Source organism: Priapulus caudatus, unplaced genomic scaffold, assembly GCF_000485595.1.
Source record: "Priapulus caudatus unplaced genomic scaffold, Priapulus_caudatus-5.0.1 Scaffold49, whole genome shotgun sequence".
NCBI lineage: Eukaryota > Metazoa > Priapulida > Priapulimorpha > Priapulimorphida > Priapulidae > Priapulus > Priapulus caudatus.
In genome coordinates this window covers 604-16,394 of record NW_014577110.1, presented here as the reverse complement: position 1 = coordinate 16,394, position 15,791 = coordinate 604, and the positions used below count along the sequence as shown (strand labels likewise).

Here is a 15,791-nt window from a genome sequence, read left to right as displayed (position 1 = left end):
TTAGGATGGAACACTGGATAGGATGACCGTTGGACAGAAGTGTTAACCAAAGCAATACTGCATAACTGTGATAACAAAAGAATTGATCACTGACCTCCAGGTACATCCATTGTCTCTGAACAGTGAGCAGAATCTCAATAACCTCTAGGATGTGGGATAGTGTTCTTTCCCAGTAGTCAACATCAGATTCAAATGCTACAACATAGCGCGAAGCCTTCATCGTGGAGAGGGTCACCTGGTTATCATCTAGGGCCTGGAATACGTCGTCTGTTGCCCTATGAAAACCGAGAAACCCCTTACTTGTACATACAAGCAAATGAAATAATAGACTTCAAGATGGTTATTGCTGAGAATTCCATTTGGGATTTTATTGCACCCACATATTGATAGGAAGAAACTCTTACTTGAGCCTAAAATGCCCCCTTTCTTTGTACGGAGTGATGTCCAAGGCCATTGTTTCCCAGGTATATCTGATGCTGTCAAGGGCCTCCTCGATGGACAATTCCTTGCTGGCAGCTGCAGACACATCCCCAATCTTATCCACATACTGGTCAAAGCCCAGCATGATGATCTGTTCGAGTGTGAATTCTTCCGAGCGATGATCAAAGCTCTTGCAGACAGTATCCTTGACGTCATCCCAGTGGCGCTGTCTCATCGCCGGATTTTTAAGGGATTGGATAAGTGGCATCGTGCGCTTAAACTGCTCCAGCCTCGCCTTGTTAAATTCTACAACTTCCCAGCTCTTCTCCTGTACGAAGAAAACATTAGCGGTTAGAGATCATACATGTCTCAAAAGCAATCCCGATGCCATCGTGTGGCAGGTACACATGACCTCTTCACGTACACAAATGATACGGTGACAACATTAACATACCTTCAACTCCCTGCTTAACTTCACGAGCCTCTTGAGGATGCCCTGTGCTTGCACCTCCATGTCGTCTGTCACGAGCTCAACAAACCTCCGCTGCTTCCATAGATGCCAGAGTCCCTCCCACTCCTTGCTAAGTTCCCAGATCATCTCGAGGTACTCAAGATCCTATTGCATAGTTGAACGTGTTATTTCAATGCTTCTAGGAAAGCAATATAAACCCTACAAGGACACCTAAGCAGTCACAGACTGTAATGCCTTAACATATTCTGTACATTTAAATAATATAAAGATGTACTGATATAAAGATATGATATATGATATATATATATCATATATATATACTGATATATGATGTAAAGATATAATGATTCACTGTCACAGCAAGGGGCCACTTATCCCAATTACTCATTTGCCAATAATCATTTAATTTAATTCGAGTTACTATTTAGGAAAACGTTTTCCAGCTCTATACCTTGTCGAGGTTTTGTATATCTTTGCTGGGGGGCTGATCTATTTTGAAGAGGCCAAGCCCCCTGCGGATGGATGCCTCCTGTTGCTTGAGAGCAAGCAATTGCTGTCGGAAAGCGCTGATGTCGTCAAGGGCATCAACACTGGCAACACCACTAACAAACGGACCTGCAGTTGCCATTGAAAACAATGTTACCATTTTCTGCTCGCATATGGAGTTTATTATCAGGACATATGCGATATATCTTATTGGGAGTATAATACATCACGGAAAGTCAAATCTAGTGAGTGTCTGGGAGGAGATACGCGGTAGTGTGAACGGTTGTCCATGGTTTAAAATTGCTACTTAAAGAAACTGTGCAGATACCTTTGCCAATGAATTCTTCTACCAAGCTCCCCACTTGCTTTTTGAAATCCTCTGACGAGTGTATCAGGCCAGTCTTGAACTTGTCCTTGTGTTTCTTCAGCATCTCGTCTGCATCAAGTAGGGTGTGCTGGAAGACTGACCACGCTTCTGGCAGACTGCCAAGTTGACTCTCCACCTGAATATTTCACAATGCAAAAGATTACTGTGACGGCATCTCTAGCAATAGATCAGAAAAGATGGCTCATGATACAATTCTATGAAAAATGCATGCAGGGACTTGCCTTCTCAGGTATTGTGACCTCATACTTTCTCAGTATTTCAAACTGTTCATTGAGCGGATGGAATTTGGCTTCTATTCCTGCCATCTCCTCCTGCAACTTCTCCAACAAACCTATACCATCTCCCAGCTCATCGAGGCTTGTAGGTGGGACACTGACCCTGTGATAAAAACCTCAATGATTTCAGATGCAGTAACTACAGCTCATAGGGTCTATGTCCCCCAGGGTACTGCCGGAACGTACCCTGGGTACGGTCCGGTATACCGGAAAGTACCCTGGTAACTATCTGATATGGTCTCTAGACTCGTTAGTGGAGTAGGCGAGGTACGGTCCGGCATATTAGATGGTACCAGGGTACGTTCCGGTATACCGGACCGTACCCAGGGTACGTTCCGGCACTACCCTGGGGGACATAGACCCTCTCAGCGTAACTACAATTATACTATGGAATACGTGGGTATTTGGCCACCACACATTGTGATTTAATAAATCAATATTGAAATTATGATATAATTATAATGTAGTAGCTGCAGTTCAGCACGTCTGGGTAATACAAATGTAAGTAGGTAGTAACACTATTCTAACCTCTCCGAGTTCTTTTCCAGATACTTGTGAATCTCGTTCAGTTTATTGGCGGCGATTTCGGCGAGCAGGGCAGTGAACTTGTTTTGCCATTCAGAGCAGTGACCGAGCACGGAGTATTTCAGCAGAGAGCAGTCTAGCAGCACAAACTACAAGCATGAATGTAGTATAATATAAACGTTGCCGAAACCAGCGCCCACTTCAGAACTGCACCAGATACTCAGTAACCACCTCATAAATCTGAGAAAACGAATCTAATGATAAAAAATCAAGATACGCATTCACTATTACTTCTATGTTTTCTATGGCTATACCTGTATATTGAGAATAGTCTCTTGAGATTGCACATTGTTGGCCACCTCAGTGTAGCGGGAGATGTCTGCATCAAAGGAAGCCACGCTCGGCTTCAATCTCTCGTACCGCCTGATGAAAGCATCCTTATTGATCTCCCAAATTTCCTTGAACTCATCCCAAGTTTTCAAATACTCCTACAGCACACACGTCAGGTGTTAATGTTTGAGTACCCGAGCGTTGGTAACGATGACATTGATAAACGATGTACAGTATGTACATAAACACACACACAAACGCGCGCGCGCATGCCGGCACACACACGTGAACATAAGTGTTACATAGTAAACTAGAAGATTGGAATGAGTATGTACCTGAAGATTTTGCGCATTGAGAGTCATTCCATTGTTTATAGAGGCTTGTATCTTCTTGCTCTCTTCATCCTGCTCTATCATTCTGCAAAAAAGGTCAGCGATAATGATAGGAAGTCCACACCAACACCTTCCCCATTCTACTCATTAATATCGTAGATAGAACAGCCTCTAAAAATTTATTATCTTTTAATTATAAGAAACCGTTGGTATAATTGATATTGAGGCAGCAGATTCAGACTTAGCCATTGACTAATGTCATATTATTGTAGATCGATCATCATAGTACATGAAAGGCTCAAATCATAATAAAGGCACCAAATTTGACACGTGCTGAGGTGCTCAATAAAATAAAAAGTGAACCCTAATTAAATCATATTTTAAAAGGGGGTGAGATGTAGGCAGCTGCTACTAAAAACTTGGTCAGCCTACTTGTAGATTGGCTCCTTGTTGGTAGGTCGCCTGCTAAGGAGGTCAGGAAGTCGACTGATCCCTGCAACAGTGCTCGCCAGCTCTTGCATAGTCCCACTCACAAGTGATGCCAACTTCAACAACTTAGGATTAAAGTTGACTCTATTTCTCTCCAATACAACCTGCAATGAGAAGAGTGCATATATACAGATAGATTAGTTTGAATTAACCCTGATTCTGTTTAATATGGTTAAAAGAATGTCACAGTGAAGAAGTTTTGGTATAGACATAACTGTTATACAAAATAGAATGACATCTATATCGAATCGAATGTTGATAACTGTTGATAAAATAGAAGAATAAATGACGACATGCCTACCTTGACTTTAAACAGGGGGTTAGGGCTAGATTTGCCATCCCCATTGATTGCTCTAGATAGCTCTTGCAGGCTCCACTTGATATTAAGCCTGAATGCTTCCTCTACCATGCAATCAACCTTGTCTAGATACCTGAGCCAGTAGGTTTGAACCTAGGGTAGAAACGTTATACATGAATAAAGATGTACCATAACTGACTCGATCTACAATCAGGTTCATAAAGATGAATACACCAAATATTGTTGATATTATTTCATCATCTAGGAAGCTTACTTGCGTACGACTACTCCATGCAACCATGTAGCACAAGGCCATGACTACTGCACCACCGAACATACCTCTGGTCCATCGTTGCGGAAGATGTCATACGTGTTCTTGAGTGTGGCGACAATGTCATCATGCGTCTGCTTCAGTTGTCGCTGTACCGTCTTGCGGTGCGCTGTCTGTTCATCCTCAAACTCATTGTTCTCATACACTTTCTTGTTGTCAATGTTAAACAGCAGCACCTCACTAATCTTCTTGCAGTTTTGGAAGATGGCTATGTTCGTGTTCTTGTAGTCGTCAACCATTGCCTAGAAAAAAGCCCGCATTTTATCATTACTAAACAAATTACACAGTCAGTTACGTTTTAATTAGAATTAAGTTTTATAATGAGACTTATTGTAGTTATGCCTGAGAAGACGATACTACATTAAAGGAAGAATGTGGCTATCTAATTTACCCTGTTGGTAAAGGTGAGAATAACTGACATCTTGCATCATTCAAGTATATAACCTTACTGGCAAATTCCTATTATTTCGTCTTCACTGGCGGTTACTAATACAAGTGCCGCAGAGCGACAGCGCTCATCTAACGTCTACTGCGGTGACTCTGTGGTGGAGTGGTGGGATTCTAGTAAACCCTGTTAGTCCCAAATGTGTTCACATACACGCCGAAACAGTGGAATGCACAGGGATGGTATCAGGAACCTTCTCAAAAGAATGTTCGTTGGGATCGTTATGAAAGTTGCCACGAGATGGCGCGTACGTTTAAGTGTCTTCAGATTAAAGATGGAAGCTCCCATCATACGTAGTAGCAACAACTATCTGCAAGACAGAATAGGTAAGCACTCATCCATTTACCTACGCAAGCCTACAGGCTGCGCAATAGAGAGCTGCCACCTGTAACCAATTAAGGCAAAAACTCCACAGTACCACCAACACATGCACTGGCAGTAGCCACTGGCAGTGGCATACGTTACATGTAACATACTGACAGTACAGAATGCCATATAAATTATACGATTTAAGGAGCATAAACCTTCTTTAACCAAATTTAGCTTTTGAAATTTCACTGTGACATTGTAGCCTCATACATCCAGGCATGTATAGATTCTACTAGCAAACCCGGCAGTCAAATTCTTTCTAACAGACAGTCAACAAATCCATGTTTAACCCTCCTCTTGAGGGTCAAAAGGTTATCTGACACTTACTCTTCGCATGTCAGCAGAAAGTAGATTTCATGGTCCTTTCAATAATGCCATAAAAATGCTAGGTCACCGCTGAAACAAAAAAGTTTTTCAATCGCTCCGTCAGACCATGTCCTCAGAAAATGTCTAAAATCTGCCCTGTGCCCATTGACCTTTGACCTGTGACCTCCAATTTCAGCACAGTGATGGCTTTTCCTACCATGATGCTATACACCGACTATCACGAGCCTAGGTCGAGCCGTTTAGATTTGTGCCGCAATTCTGCATTTCCTCCCTATACCTTAAGTTAAGGAGTGAATGTTCCCCCTTCTTTTACACCTCTTGACCTTTGACCTTTGACCCCCAGCTTCGACAGCCCAACTCGTTTTGACGATCCCCCCCCAATGTGCCGAATATCGTGACCGTACGTCGAGCGGTTAAGATTTGTGCCCAACTGTTGACGCCCGGACGGACGCACGGACGCACGGACGATCATGCGATTCTACAAGCTGCATCTGACTATGTCAGATGAGCTAAAAATGCTCAATTGGAAATCATCGGCATTTATAAGCAGTTGTTGACAATTTGAATCGCAAACAATGAAGCCAAGATAATAGAGAATCTTGCACCGCACATGTTTGCGTGCATGCTGGGCTGTACATGTGCTCAGCTCGTCACTGGCGGTTGAACTTATTGGACAAACATCTCTTTGCTAAACTCTTAATATTATCGTCACATTACAGAGCATGAAAACCCAAACAAATTTTTAGTGTGGCTATTGATAAATAGCATTCAGAAGTCTGGTTTGTAGGGGAAGGGGCAGTGAAATTGGAAAACTAATATTAAATTGGCAGTAAGGTAGTATACAATTCTTAATGGCACAAAGTGAGACTTTCTAGCATTCACCAACAGTGCAGAATAAAGTCTTCTCTCATAGAATACTGAATATGCATTTGAGACAATGAAAAAAAGGTAAAATACAATTAAACTTGGCAGTTCTATAAATATCTAGTGTAATACTGCAGTGCCTGATCTATCTGTCATTCTACTATGTGGATTCAATGTGTCTACAGAGTCATGCTAACATGTGTAATTACCTGCACTCTCAGTGCATGTTGGCGGCAGTCTGCTATGTAGAAGTCTGCAACACCCTTGGAAGCCCATGTCAGTTTGGTTAGCCCAGGATGTACTTTCTTGTCTAAGAAGCGTATTCTCTCTCGGAATAAACCCCTCTCCTCTGGAGACAGTGCCGAGATAATCCTATTGTAGTCCCGTACCACGAGCAACACCTGAATCCAACAGATATTGGCGTTTCATAATTAATTCTTAAAAAAGATTGCGTATTGCAGCCTTTCATCATCACCTGTAATGAGTAACACTTAAATACATATATTTCCTTATTTAACAGAAACGTAAACTTTGTTAATTTTAGTCATTGCCTCCAGTTGCTGATACTAACACGGTGAAGAAGAAGCTTGGTTGCCTATTCTGTAGGGTTTTCTGTCTACTTGCATGTCTACTCGACTATGTATACCTGTTCACATAGATTCCTAAGGTCTTCCTTCTTGCTGTAAACATCTGCTGCATAGTGTGGAATTTCAAACATGAGTCTCTCCCAGTAGTAGATCTCTTGGAATAGCTTGAGCAAAGACCTGCAATATGTAATATCAAATACAATAACAGCTCATCACAATTTTGGCAAAATTCCTCACCCGCTAATTATTCGCTTCTCTAAATGGGTAAATATGGCATAAGGGTAATTGTCCAGAAGGTGATTGTTAGGGGTGTATATGGCATATGGGGGTATTGTCCAAGGGGTGATTGTCAGGGGTGTATATGGCATGGGGGTATTGTCCAAGGGGTGATTGTCAGGGGTGTATATGGCATGGGGGTATTGTCCAAGGGGTGATTGTCAGGGGTGTATATGGCATGGGAGTATTGTCCAAGGGTGATTGTCAAGTGTGTATATGGCATGGGGGTATTGTCAGGGGGAAGAATTGTCCAGGAGGGGGGGTTGTAATAGAACTATATTGGCACCTGTCAAAGTTGATATCGAGCATGCCTGGCTTCTCACTGCTGCGGCACATCAGGGGAGCATCGAGCAGGGTGCCGGGCTCCCTGTCGACAGTACTCGCCCAGTCGTCAAACACCTTACGCGTGTATTCATCCAGTGCTGCCGCCAGCTGCCGGTACTGGATGCGAGCCTCGTCCCCACTACCTGAGGGGATAATAAAAATATTGTTTGTTTGCCCTCACCCGACCGACCCGCCAAAAAAGGGCGGACTCAAAAAATTGTATTGATCTTTTCCATTCTTGTTTTTTTTTACAAATTGTATCACGGTACGTTATATAAATCTGTAGGCAATACATTAGCAAAACAAACATTCAACATAAAAGGTATCTCCACACAAGCACACCTGAGCATGTAGACACCATGCTGAATTTGTAAGACCCGCCCTAAAAAAAAAAGCCTACCTACCTATCCAAACTTTTCAGCCTGGGTCGGGTGAGGGCAAACAAAGATTTTTTTAATTGTGGCCTGAGGGGAGGTGTCAATTACCCCATTCACATTACATCCTTTTATCCCAGCTATAGTATAATATATAGTATACCCCATATATAATATAAAGTTATCGTCGTTGCTGTACACTCTGTTACCTGTATGTGGCAGGAACGTAGCGCTGTCCAGCACTGCCATGTCATAATCAATACGACGTTTGAGTGCCTTCGCCCAGTGTGCACAGCCAGCATAGTTAGGGTGCATGGGCGAGAGTGGTGGTGATTTGGTGGCAAGCTCTTTCTTGACGGAGTTTAGCTCGTCAGAAAACAGTGTCCACATCTGCACCGTCTTTTTGTCGATTGTTCGCTTGATAGTCTGGAAATGATCTATTACGTTAGCCATTATTCGCGCCTCACAGTCATTGTAGCATTATATCACAGTCAAGCTGTTCCGCAGTATAGCTCGTATTGAGCAACAATCATTGAATAACTGTTTTTGATCAACGCACATTTAATTCAGCAGAATCAATTTATTATGTGAATCTATTGATGTTAAAAGTAGAGTTAACAAAGTTTCAATGGAGTTGTAAGTGATTAACCTCTCTGGCCGTCAGATGCTGAAACAGATCCAGCAGCTCTACTCCCTCCTGGACAGTGCTCACTGTGTCAAATGCAGTGCTGATCAGATTCTGCATCATCACCTCCAGGTCCTTAATTCCACTTCGAAACCTTAAGATGACATTGATTCCCATACACAAAAATGTACAAATACATTATCATGAGTGAAGAATAATAGATTATTACTATAATAGATTATCTAGATAAATAATCCATTATTATTCACTCTTGATATTATATCACCACCTTCCCCTATAAACACGTACCTCAATGTAAACATGGCATGTGTGCAGTATAATCATTAGTTGAGTGCAAATGTGTGCACTAAAACTAAAGAAAATCTCACAATATAGAAAACCATGCATGCTCACCTATTGTAATCATCATGCCATGATGTTGCCTTTACATCCAAGATGGTCTTCCTTACTTTCTTGAGGGCGTCAAGACGTTTGCTGAAGGTTTTCTCTGTCTCTAGTAGTGTTTGTGCAACCTCCGGACCACGCTGCCCAGAGAAGGATGGAACAGGAATCTGCGTGCCATTGTCCATCCGCAAGAAATGCCTGGAGCATTCACACATCTGGAAAAAAATGTCAGTCAGTATGTGCTTTATTTACCATCTAACATGCATATTGTTTCATATCAAGATTAATAAAATTTCTTACTTGCCTATGAGCAACTGAGCAACTCATCTTTATAGTTACCCTAATGAATTCAATGGTTCATACCTCCAGTAGATCGCGGCACCTTTGTATGAAGGCATCAACCTGTGTGAAGATGCTTGTCTGATCGAGGACCCAGCCCGCAGATGACAGCCTGTGATGAGTTCTTGCCATCTAAAATCACACGTACAGGCTTTACACTTCAGCTACACACACAGGCTAGAAATCCTAACTCATGACAGTCACATTAGAATTTACCTACTGCAGGAAACACCATTTGACATGCGATGATATGTGGCACACCTTGTTGATTATGTATCAAGTGGCATATAGGAGCCATGGTATAGTTAGTGTTTAATGACAACTCTACCCTCGTGTACGTGCTCTTCCAGACTAAGCAACAGTCTATGCTGTCCGTCAGACTCTGTATGCTTGAGCTGATGAATCCATCAAATATCTTGTCCAGAGAGATCTCCTTGCAGCATCGCCGGATGATCTCATTGCTCACCTTGAAATTGCCAACAGTTCCTCAATATAATAATGAACTATTAAGATGCAAATACGTGCGTGAATCCCACCCCTCACATAGCAAGAAAGCTATTACAGGTGCAGACAGGAACACCACTAAGCCAATCATGCGAGCAGAGCAATGTACAAAATTATTTCATTCGTGGGCTGGGATAGCATATGTATTATATTGGGCATATCATTCCAAGCTGGCCAAAAACAAAACGTTTGCCTCCCAACAACTGTCACTGAGATACAACATGTTTGATATTCGAGACAATTGGTTTGTCTCAATGTCACAGAGTTGGCTGTGTGCGTTGCTTGCAGACCAAGACAAAAAAAGATTTTGCATTAATTATTGATCAATCAGTTGGCACCAAATGATCACGTGATTTTCAAAATCTACAAGAAGACAAATGCCCACAGTGTGCGTTGAACAAAGACTGAAGCAAAGAAACATATTTTTGTTATACTACAATAAATCTCTGCTGTTCATTCGGCTACAGCAACCTATAAGATATATGCACATTGCCTGGAACATTTCACACATAACTAGCAGGATGGTTTGGAAACACAATGTTAAGTTCAATTAGCTAGTGTACTCATAAGATCAATTACAATCTGATTGCTGAGTACAAAATTAGGTGCTTTAAATACATGCCTAAGGAAAAAAAACATAAGGAAATATCTTTCACTTTAAGTACCTTTCTGAACAGGCCAGTCAGTCTCTCTCTGTCATTATAATGCTGGGAATTCACCCAAATCATCCGTATCATATTGAGCAGGTTTGTGAGCATTCCGGGGATGTCACGTGGAGAGGAATGGGCCAAAATCTCACAAGGTTCTTTCAAGATTGATAAAAAGTGCAGGTTCTCCTGAGCCTGAGCTGAGCCATTCTAATAGATGAAAAGGTATAGCATACTGAGCATTTGTCAGTTTTTAGGTCTCATCAGATAAATATTTCACAACCTCAACTAAGATCATTGTCATGTGAATATGACTGAATGAATACATAAATAATTGCGAGAAACAATGCAACTGAAGAAGTGATTCAATTTAGGCAATAATTACTACAAAACACATCCCTAGTGCATATTTATGAGAGTTAATATCATGAGCAGCTGATAGTTGAAATACCTGGATCAATCGTGAAAGCTTCAAGAATGGCCCTACATAAGAAGATCTGGACAACTCTAGGATAGTTCTGATCTTTTTCACTCCTGGTTGATCCAACTGATGGCTCAAACCTGCATATAACGTTTAATATGTGGATTTTCTCATGAATGATAATATACATTCCCACCGCCTATTGGTTTCTTATTGGTCATATGATTGAGACTTAAGAGTGACACAGGTGTGTCATTTTAAAATGTATACACAGTGTTGACTTAATGTTGCCAGAATGAACGCTAGCTGCACTTACCCGAAAGATCTTCACACCTACTTCTCCAGAATTCAATTTCTTCCAAAGGTCCTGCATTTTCACCGGTTTCAATAGACTCCTGAGAACTCAGAACCTCTTTTATTTGCCGGGTCCAGTGGATCATTGCAGCTTTAGTACAATAAATGATTGTCTTATTAATAACTTATACAAATGTTTGTCTTATTAATAACTTTTACAAATGTTTGTTCCTTGCACAGATTGTCAAATTACATAGAAAAAAGGAGTATTAATACTAGTCAAATTACTTTCCAGCCTCTGTACGAACTCCTTTTTCCTGGCTGCAACCTCTACAGTGGTGTCCAATCCTTCAACTGGCACATATAGTACTGTGTGGCCTTCCATTTTGTACCTAAACCGGCATTTAATTACTTACAATGCATTAACTACATTAGTGCTACACAGCTAATATCTCTGTTTTAATGACTGAAATTAACAGTGTTTTATGTGACTTATCAATATCACATATTGGCCATTAGTGAACAATTCCAATAATTTTAGTTTTGATGATTCCAGTGAAATAGTTCGCATCAATTTGACAGTTATATCATGTTGTAATTATTTAACTTACCTGGTGTCTGTGAGGTTTGCCATGAACTTATACAATGCTCCAGAAAAGTCGCTTTTGATGCTGTCTGGCCATGAGGAGTTCTTAAAAAAGGTTGGTGCATAGACTCCCTGCATCAGACCTAGCAAGCTTTCTACATAATTTCCTTTCACTGTACCATACTGTATATTCTTCCTAAAATTATCTTTGGTGATCCAAGTCCGAGTATCAGCTATGAAAGTAAAGATGTAATCTAAGAATACAATACAAATTTTTCAAGCCTCACTTGAACTGATCTAACTAGCCAGAAAAAAACAATTACATTTAATTGTTATATAATATAATAAATGATGTTGATAATGAAATTGTTTATGCAAGAATACATAATTACAGTAATACCTTTAATGAAATAGCATAGCTGGTGCACTGGGTAACCTGGCATAGCAAGGTCCACATGCAAGCCTGTCACTGCATCCATAAAGACAACTAGCAAGGTCAGAGAACGATCGAACAGAAAAGTTTGGATCACATGTTCGTGTTGTGTTGTCCACATATTCTGTCGAAGCCCCGACAAGACCACTCGCCTCTTGACTACACTCACCTAAATACAGAAATTTGTTTAACTTATGCATGAATAATGGGTACAACTAACACTTCTAGCATGGCTTGAGTGTATCACTTCAGCAATAACTTCTACAGCTATACAGTAAAACTCGCGTAGATTAGTTATATAGTACTATTTAAATGTTAGTTAACTACAATTTACAAATTCTTATTTGGAATGATAATTTATAGATAAATTTGTTAACTAGGTTTTATTTATGTTTAAATTTTCCCATATATTTTATTAATATAAAGGAATTTGCTCAGAGTAAATTATTTAACTCTGGTTCTATATGTTCATAAAGAAAAAATGGTTGGTGCAAGTGTACAGCAAATTCTGTGGTAATCCTGCATGGTTATAGGGTACATGATAATCCCATTTAATCATGAAAGCGTTTGAAAACGTACCATGTCACTATATGACTCAAAGTTGCTCTCTATGCCAGAATTGTCATTTTCACCATTTAATTCAATTTCACTTTGCTGATCGCCACTCCCAGTATTGGTAGCTGCAAGAAATGGTGAATTAAAAAAAACGGTGACCCTGTTATTGTATAATGGGGGTCCTGGTTTAGGACCCCCCTATACATATATATTTCATAGGGTAAGGGAACATGTTAGCAGTGGGAATAATTTAGGATTTAGGTAGGCCCTACGTAACTAATAATACTTTAAGTTTAACCTAAAGACTATAGCCTATAAAAAGTGAATTTTATTTTTAGTGTAAAAGCAAGGATCGATCATCGAACCATTATTTTCATTAGCCTGATTAGGGCAGGTTGCCCTAAGTCAAAATATATAAACACTTCAGTATTGCAGTATATGCTTCTATCATCAATTAGCTACTAAACTAGAGCAGAGAAGAGAATTAAGAGCCTCAGGAGGGAAGATAACCTGATAACCTCACAATGATTAGTCTTTAAACTAAAGTCCAATGACCAAGGCAAGGTCCAACTTCAAGGAACGTACCCAACGTGCTTGATGCAGACATCATCATGCTAAATTAAATCCCAGACGCAGTCTGTGAATATTATTATTATCGGCTAGAATACAACATTAGGAATTACAGTTCACTCGACCTCAACTCATACATACAGAAAATACATTCGACAGCGCAAACACAACACAGATTCAATGCCAAATAATGTAACAACATAGCAGCACGCAGATGTAACTTTGGATGTAACCACTGACGCTATGACGTCACTAAAAGAACGGAATAGAGGCGCCGTCTAGCGAGAGTAAGAAACATTACGCATTTTTAGTTTACAGGAGCACTGGTGAGTCAAGATTAGCAGTTGTAGCACGACATGTATTTACTAATATGCGTAACACAGCGCTGAGATGAATAGTAATGTAATAGTGAAAAGTAAACATTGCGAAAACTGTACCCAAGCTTTAATAGTCAATAAACATACATATGCCTTATTCCTCCTCCGATCTCATTTCTCTTTTTCCACATTCCCCCTCGTGTGCATCCGCAACCTCCTCCCTCCTTATCCCTCAGGGCCTCACTTTTTGAGTGAGTACGTTCCTGTGCACTGGCGTAGCTAAGGGGGGGCACAAGGGGGCCATGCCCCCCCCCCCTGTTGATTGGCAAACAAAACAAAACAAAAATTTTTCCTTGCCTCTCACGCGGTCATCGCGTCTTCACAGGACTGGCCACAATTCCTGTTTACTTCTGCATCTGCTAACGAACATCTCTAAAATGAGGCATTGTCAAGTCTAAACTTCGTTCTACAATGACCCAGCCACGATTCTCTGCTCTCATTCTCCTTTTCGTTGAACAGGAGTTAGTGAATGACATTAATGTCAACGAAATCCTCAAAATGTTCTGTGCCAAAATCGACGAGAAGACTTGACTTTGGATTTTGGAGATTTCTGCAGCCAGACAAAAACATGACTAAAAGAAAGGAGATAATTCTTCTTTGCTCAGATTTGTGTTGTTGCAAGTTGGCTCTTGATTGAATTTTATGGTTCTGAACTCTTATTGACAGAGAAAAGAAATGGAAATGCTTTGTGAATAACTTTGATATATTCGAACTTATAGACGGCCATATTTTGGCGATCCACTCGGTTTTTATTTCAAATCCGATTTGCAACACTATTTTTAAGTAAACTGTTCTCTATCAGGGGAGGCAAAAACAATTCCTTTTCATGGTAAATTTCCTTTTTTATTTTAATAGAGCGGCTATTTTGGAGCTACCTTGTTTTTTATTTGAAATCAAATTTCAATATGGTTTTTAGTTCTTCATCAGAGGAAGCAAAAACATTTTTTATAACGAACAAAATGTTAAATGTGATTCTTTAACGCTATTGTATTCTAAACGATGTAAATCTTTTGTTGTATTTAAATAAATTGCATGTTATTCAGTGCAGTTCCACAAATTGTTGTATGTTGTTGGTTGTTATTCGTTTATCCTCCTACTTCACGAGGTCATCGCGTCAGCAATGTAAACCCTCTTTGCTATCGTTAGCTACCGGCTGTTTGCTCATAGTAATGCGTTGATTGTAGTTTTTTAAAAATTTGTAACAACGGCAGTGTCGTGGGCTAAATTACTGGGTATGAGCTCAGACAGGAATCTGGAGAGGGGCATGTTTGATGGTGCGCATCCATCTCTGGTGTAAAGATTCGCTGTTTTCCCCGGTAAGGGTCGGACATGTCAATTGACGCGAGGTTGGGTTGTGTTGGTGCCTTCACATACCCAGTTCGATCAGTTTTGGTCAGTCATTCTTCTCCGCTGCTAAACCTGAGTCGTGCAGCCAATGTAATAACTTGCTGCTCCACGGTTTCATTTGCGCGAGGCACACGGTCCATAGGGACTTCACTTGCCCGCGATCTTAAGACCATGCTGGGCTCTTCAGTCTTAGTGTGTCCAGTTTTAATCCGTGTTGAAAGCTTAGGTTTCTGTTCTTGCGATTGTGTGACGCTGCCGCAACGCTGCTATATGCTTTACCATTAGGCTCCTAGCATGATGAAAGCTACCTGCCTGAAACAGACTGTCCACTGCCAACTCTGACCATCGTTCTACCAAGGCTTTCTTTGCATTTCTCTTTGGCTTCGGAGAAAGAAAGCGCGAGACAGTGGTCTGCAAAGATTTATCCATTTCTGCGGCCTCGAAGGCTGCCCGTTTCGCTTCTTTGTCTGCCTAGTTCATTTTGCAGCCAGGCCTCATGTCCTTCTACCCAGCAAATGTCAATCTTTGATGTTGTTTGTGAATAGCTGCTTTACTCTTTCTTGGATGTTTTGGGTAAAGTGTTTGTGAAATGTTGTTTTGTTGGGGCCGTGAACAGTGAGAATGGCCTTCTTTGGCAGTCGAGGCAAAATGATTCTGAGTTTTGATATGGTGTGGAGTGAGAGTAGTTGATTGCGAGTCCATTTGCCGAGAATATTGCGTCAGTAGAGTTCTCCGTGATAGCCTGCTGCTTTTTACACGAGATAGCTTTTCGGATT

General features: G+C 40.8%; 1 protein-coding gene across 1 annotated transcript in view; it reads right to left on the bottom strand.

The window, feature by feature from the left end:
* LOC106820816 (dynein heavy chain 2, axonemal-like) overlaps positions 1-15,444 on the bottom strand; it is a 42,197-nt gene extending 26,753 nt beyond the window's left edge. Inside the window, exons 1-26 of the mRNA XM_014825387.1 lie at positions 15,324-15,444; positions 12,746-12,846; positions 12,134-12,335; positions 11,759-11,966; positions 11,436-11,539; positions 11,170-11,298; positions 10,884-10,993; positions 10,451-10,642; positions 8,952-9,157; positions 8,562-8,691; positions 8,122-8,338; positions 7,501-7,681; positions 6,998-7,115; positions 6,561-6,752; positions 4,355-4,588; positions 4,019-4,168; positions 3,661-3,821; positions 3,232-3,313; positions 2,881-3,054; positions 2,570-2,715; positions 1,988-2,144; positions 1,707-1,881; positions 1,344-1,507; positions 875-1,036; positions 405-748; positions 95-275 (exon numbers count right to left, since the gene is read on the bottom strand). Coding sequence (XP_014680873.1) covers positions 95-275; positions 405-748; positions 875-1,036; positions 1,344-1,507; positions 1,707-1,881; positions 1,988-2,144; positions 2,570-2,715; positions 2,881-3,054; positions 3,232-3,313; positions 3,661-3,821; positions 4,019-4,168; positions 4,355-4,588; positions 6,561-6,752; positions 6,998-7,115; positions 7,501-7,681; positions 8,122-8,338; positions 8,562-8,691; positions 8,952-9,157; positions 10,451-10,642; positions 10,884-10,993; positions 11,170-11,298; positions 11,436-11,539; positions 11,759-11,966; positions 12,134-12,335; positions 12,746-12,846; positions 15,324-15,444 — 4,341 coding nt within the window. The remainder of the gene's footprint in view (positions 1-94; positions 276-404; positions 749-874; positions 1,037-1,343; positions 1,508-1,706; positions 1,882-1,987; positions 2,145-2,569; positions 2,716-2,880; positions 3,055-3,231; positions 3,314-3,660; positions 3,822-4,018; positions 4,169-4,354; positions 4,589-6,560; positions 6,753-6,997; positions 7,116-7,500; positions 7,682-8,121; positions 8,339-8,561; positions 8,692-8,951; positions 9,158-10,450; positions 10,643-10,883; positions 10,994-11,169; positions 11,299-11,435; positions 11,540-11,758; positions 11,967-12,133; positions 12,336-12,745; positions 12,847-15,323) is intronic.
* Between the last annotated feature and the right edge of the window lie 347 nt (positions 15,445-15,791).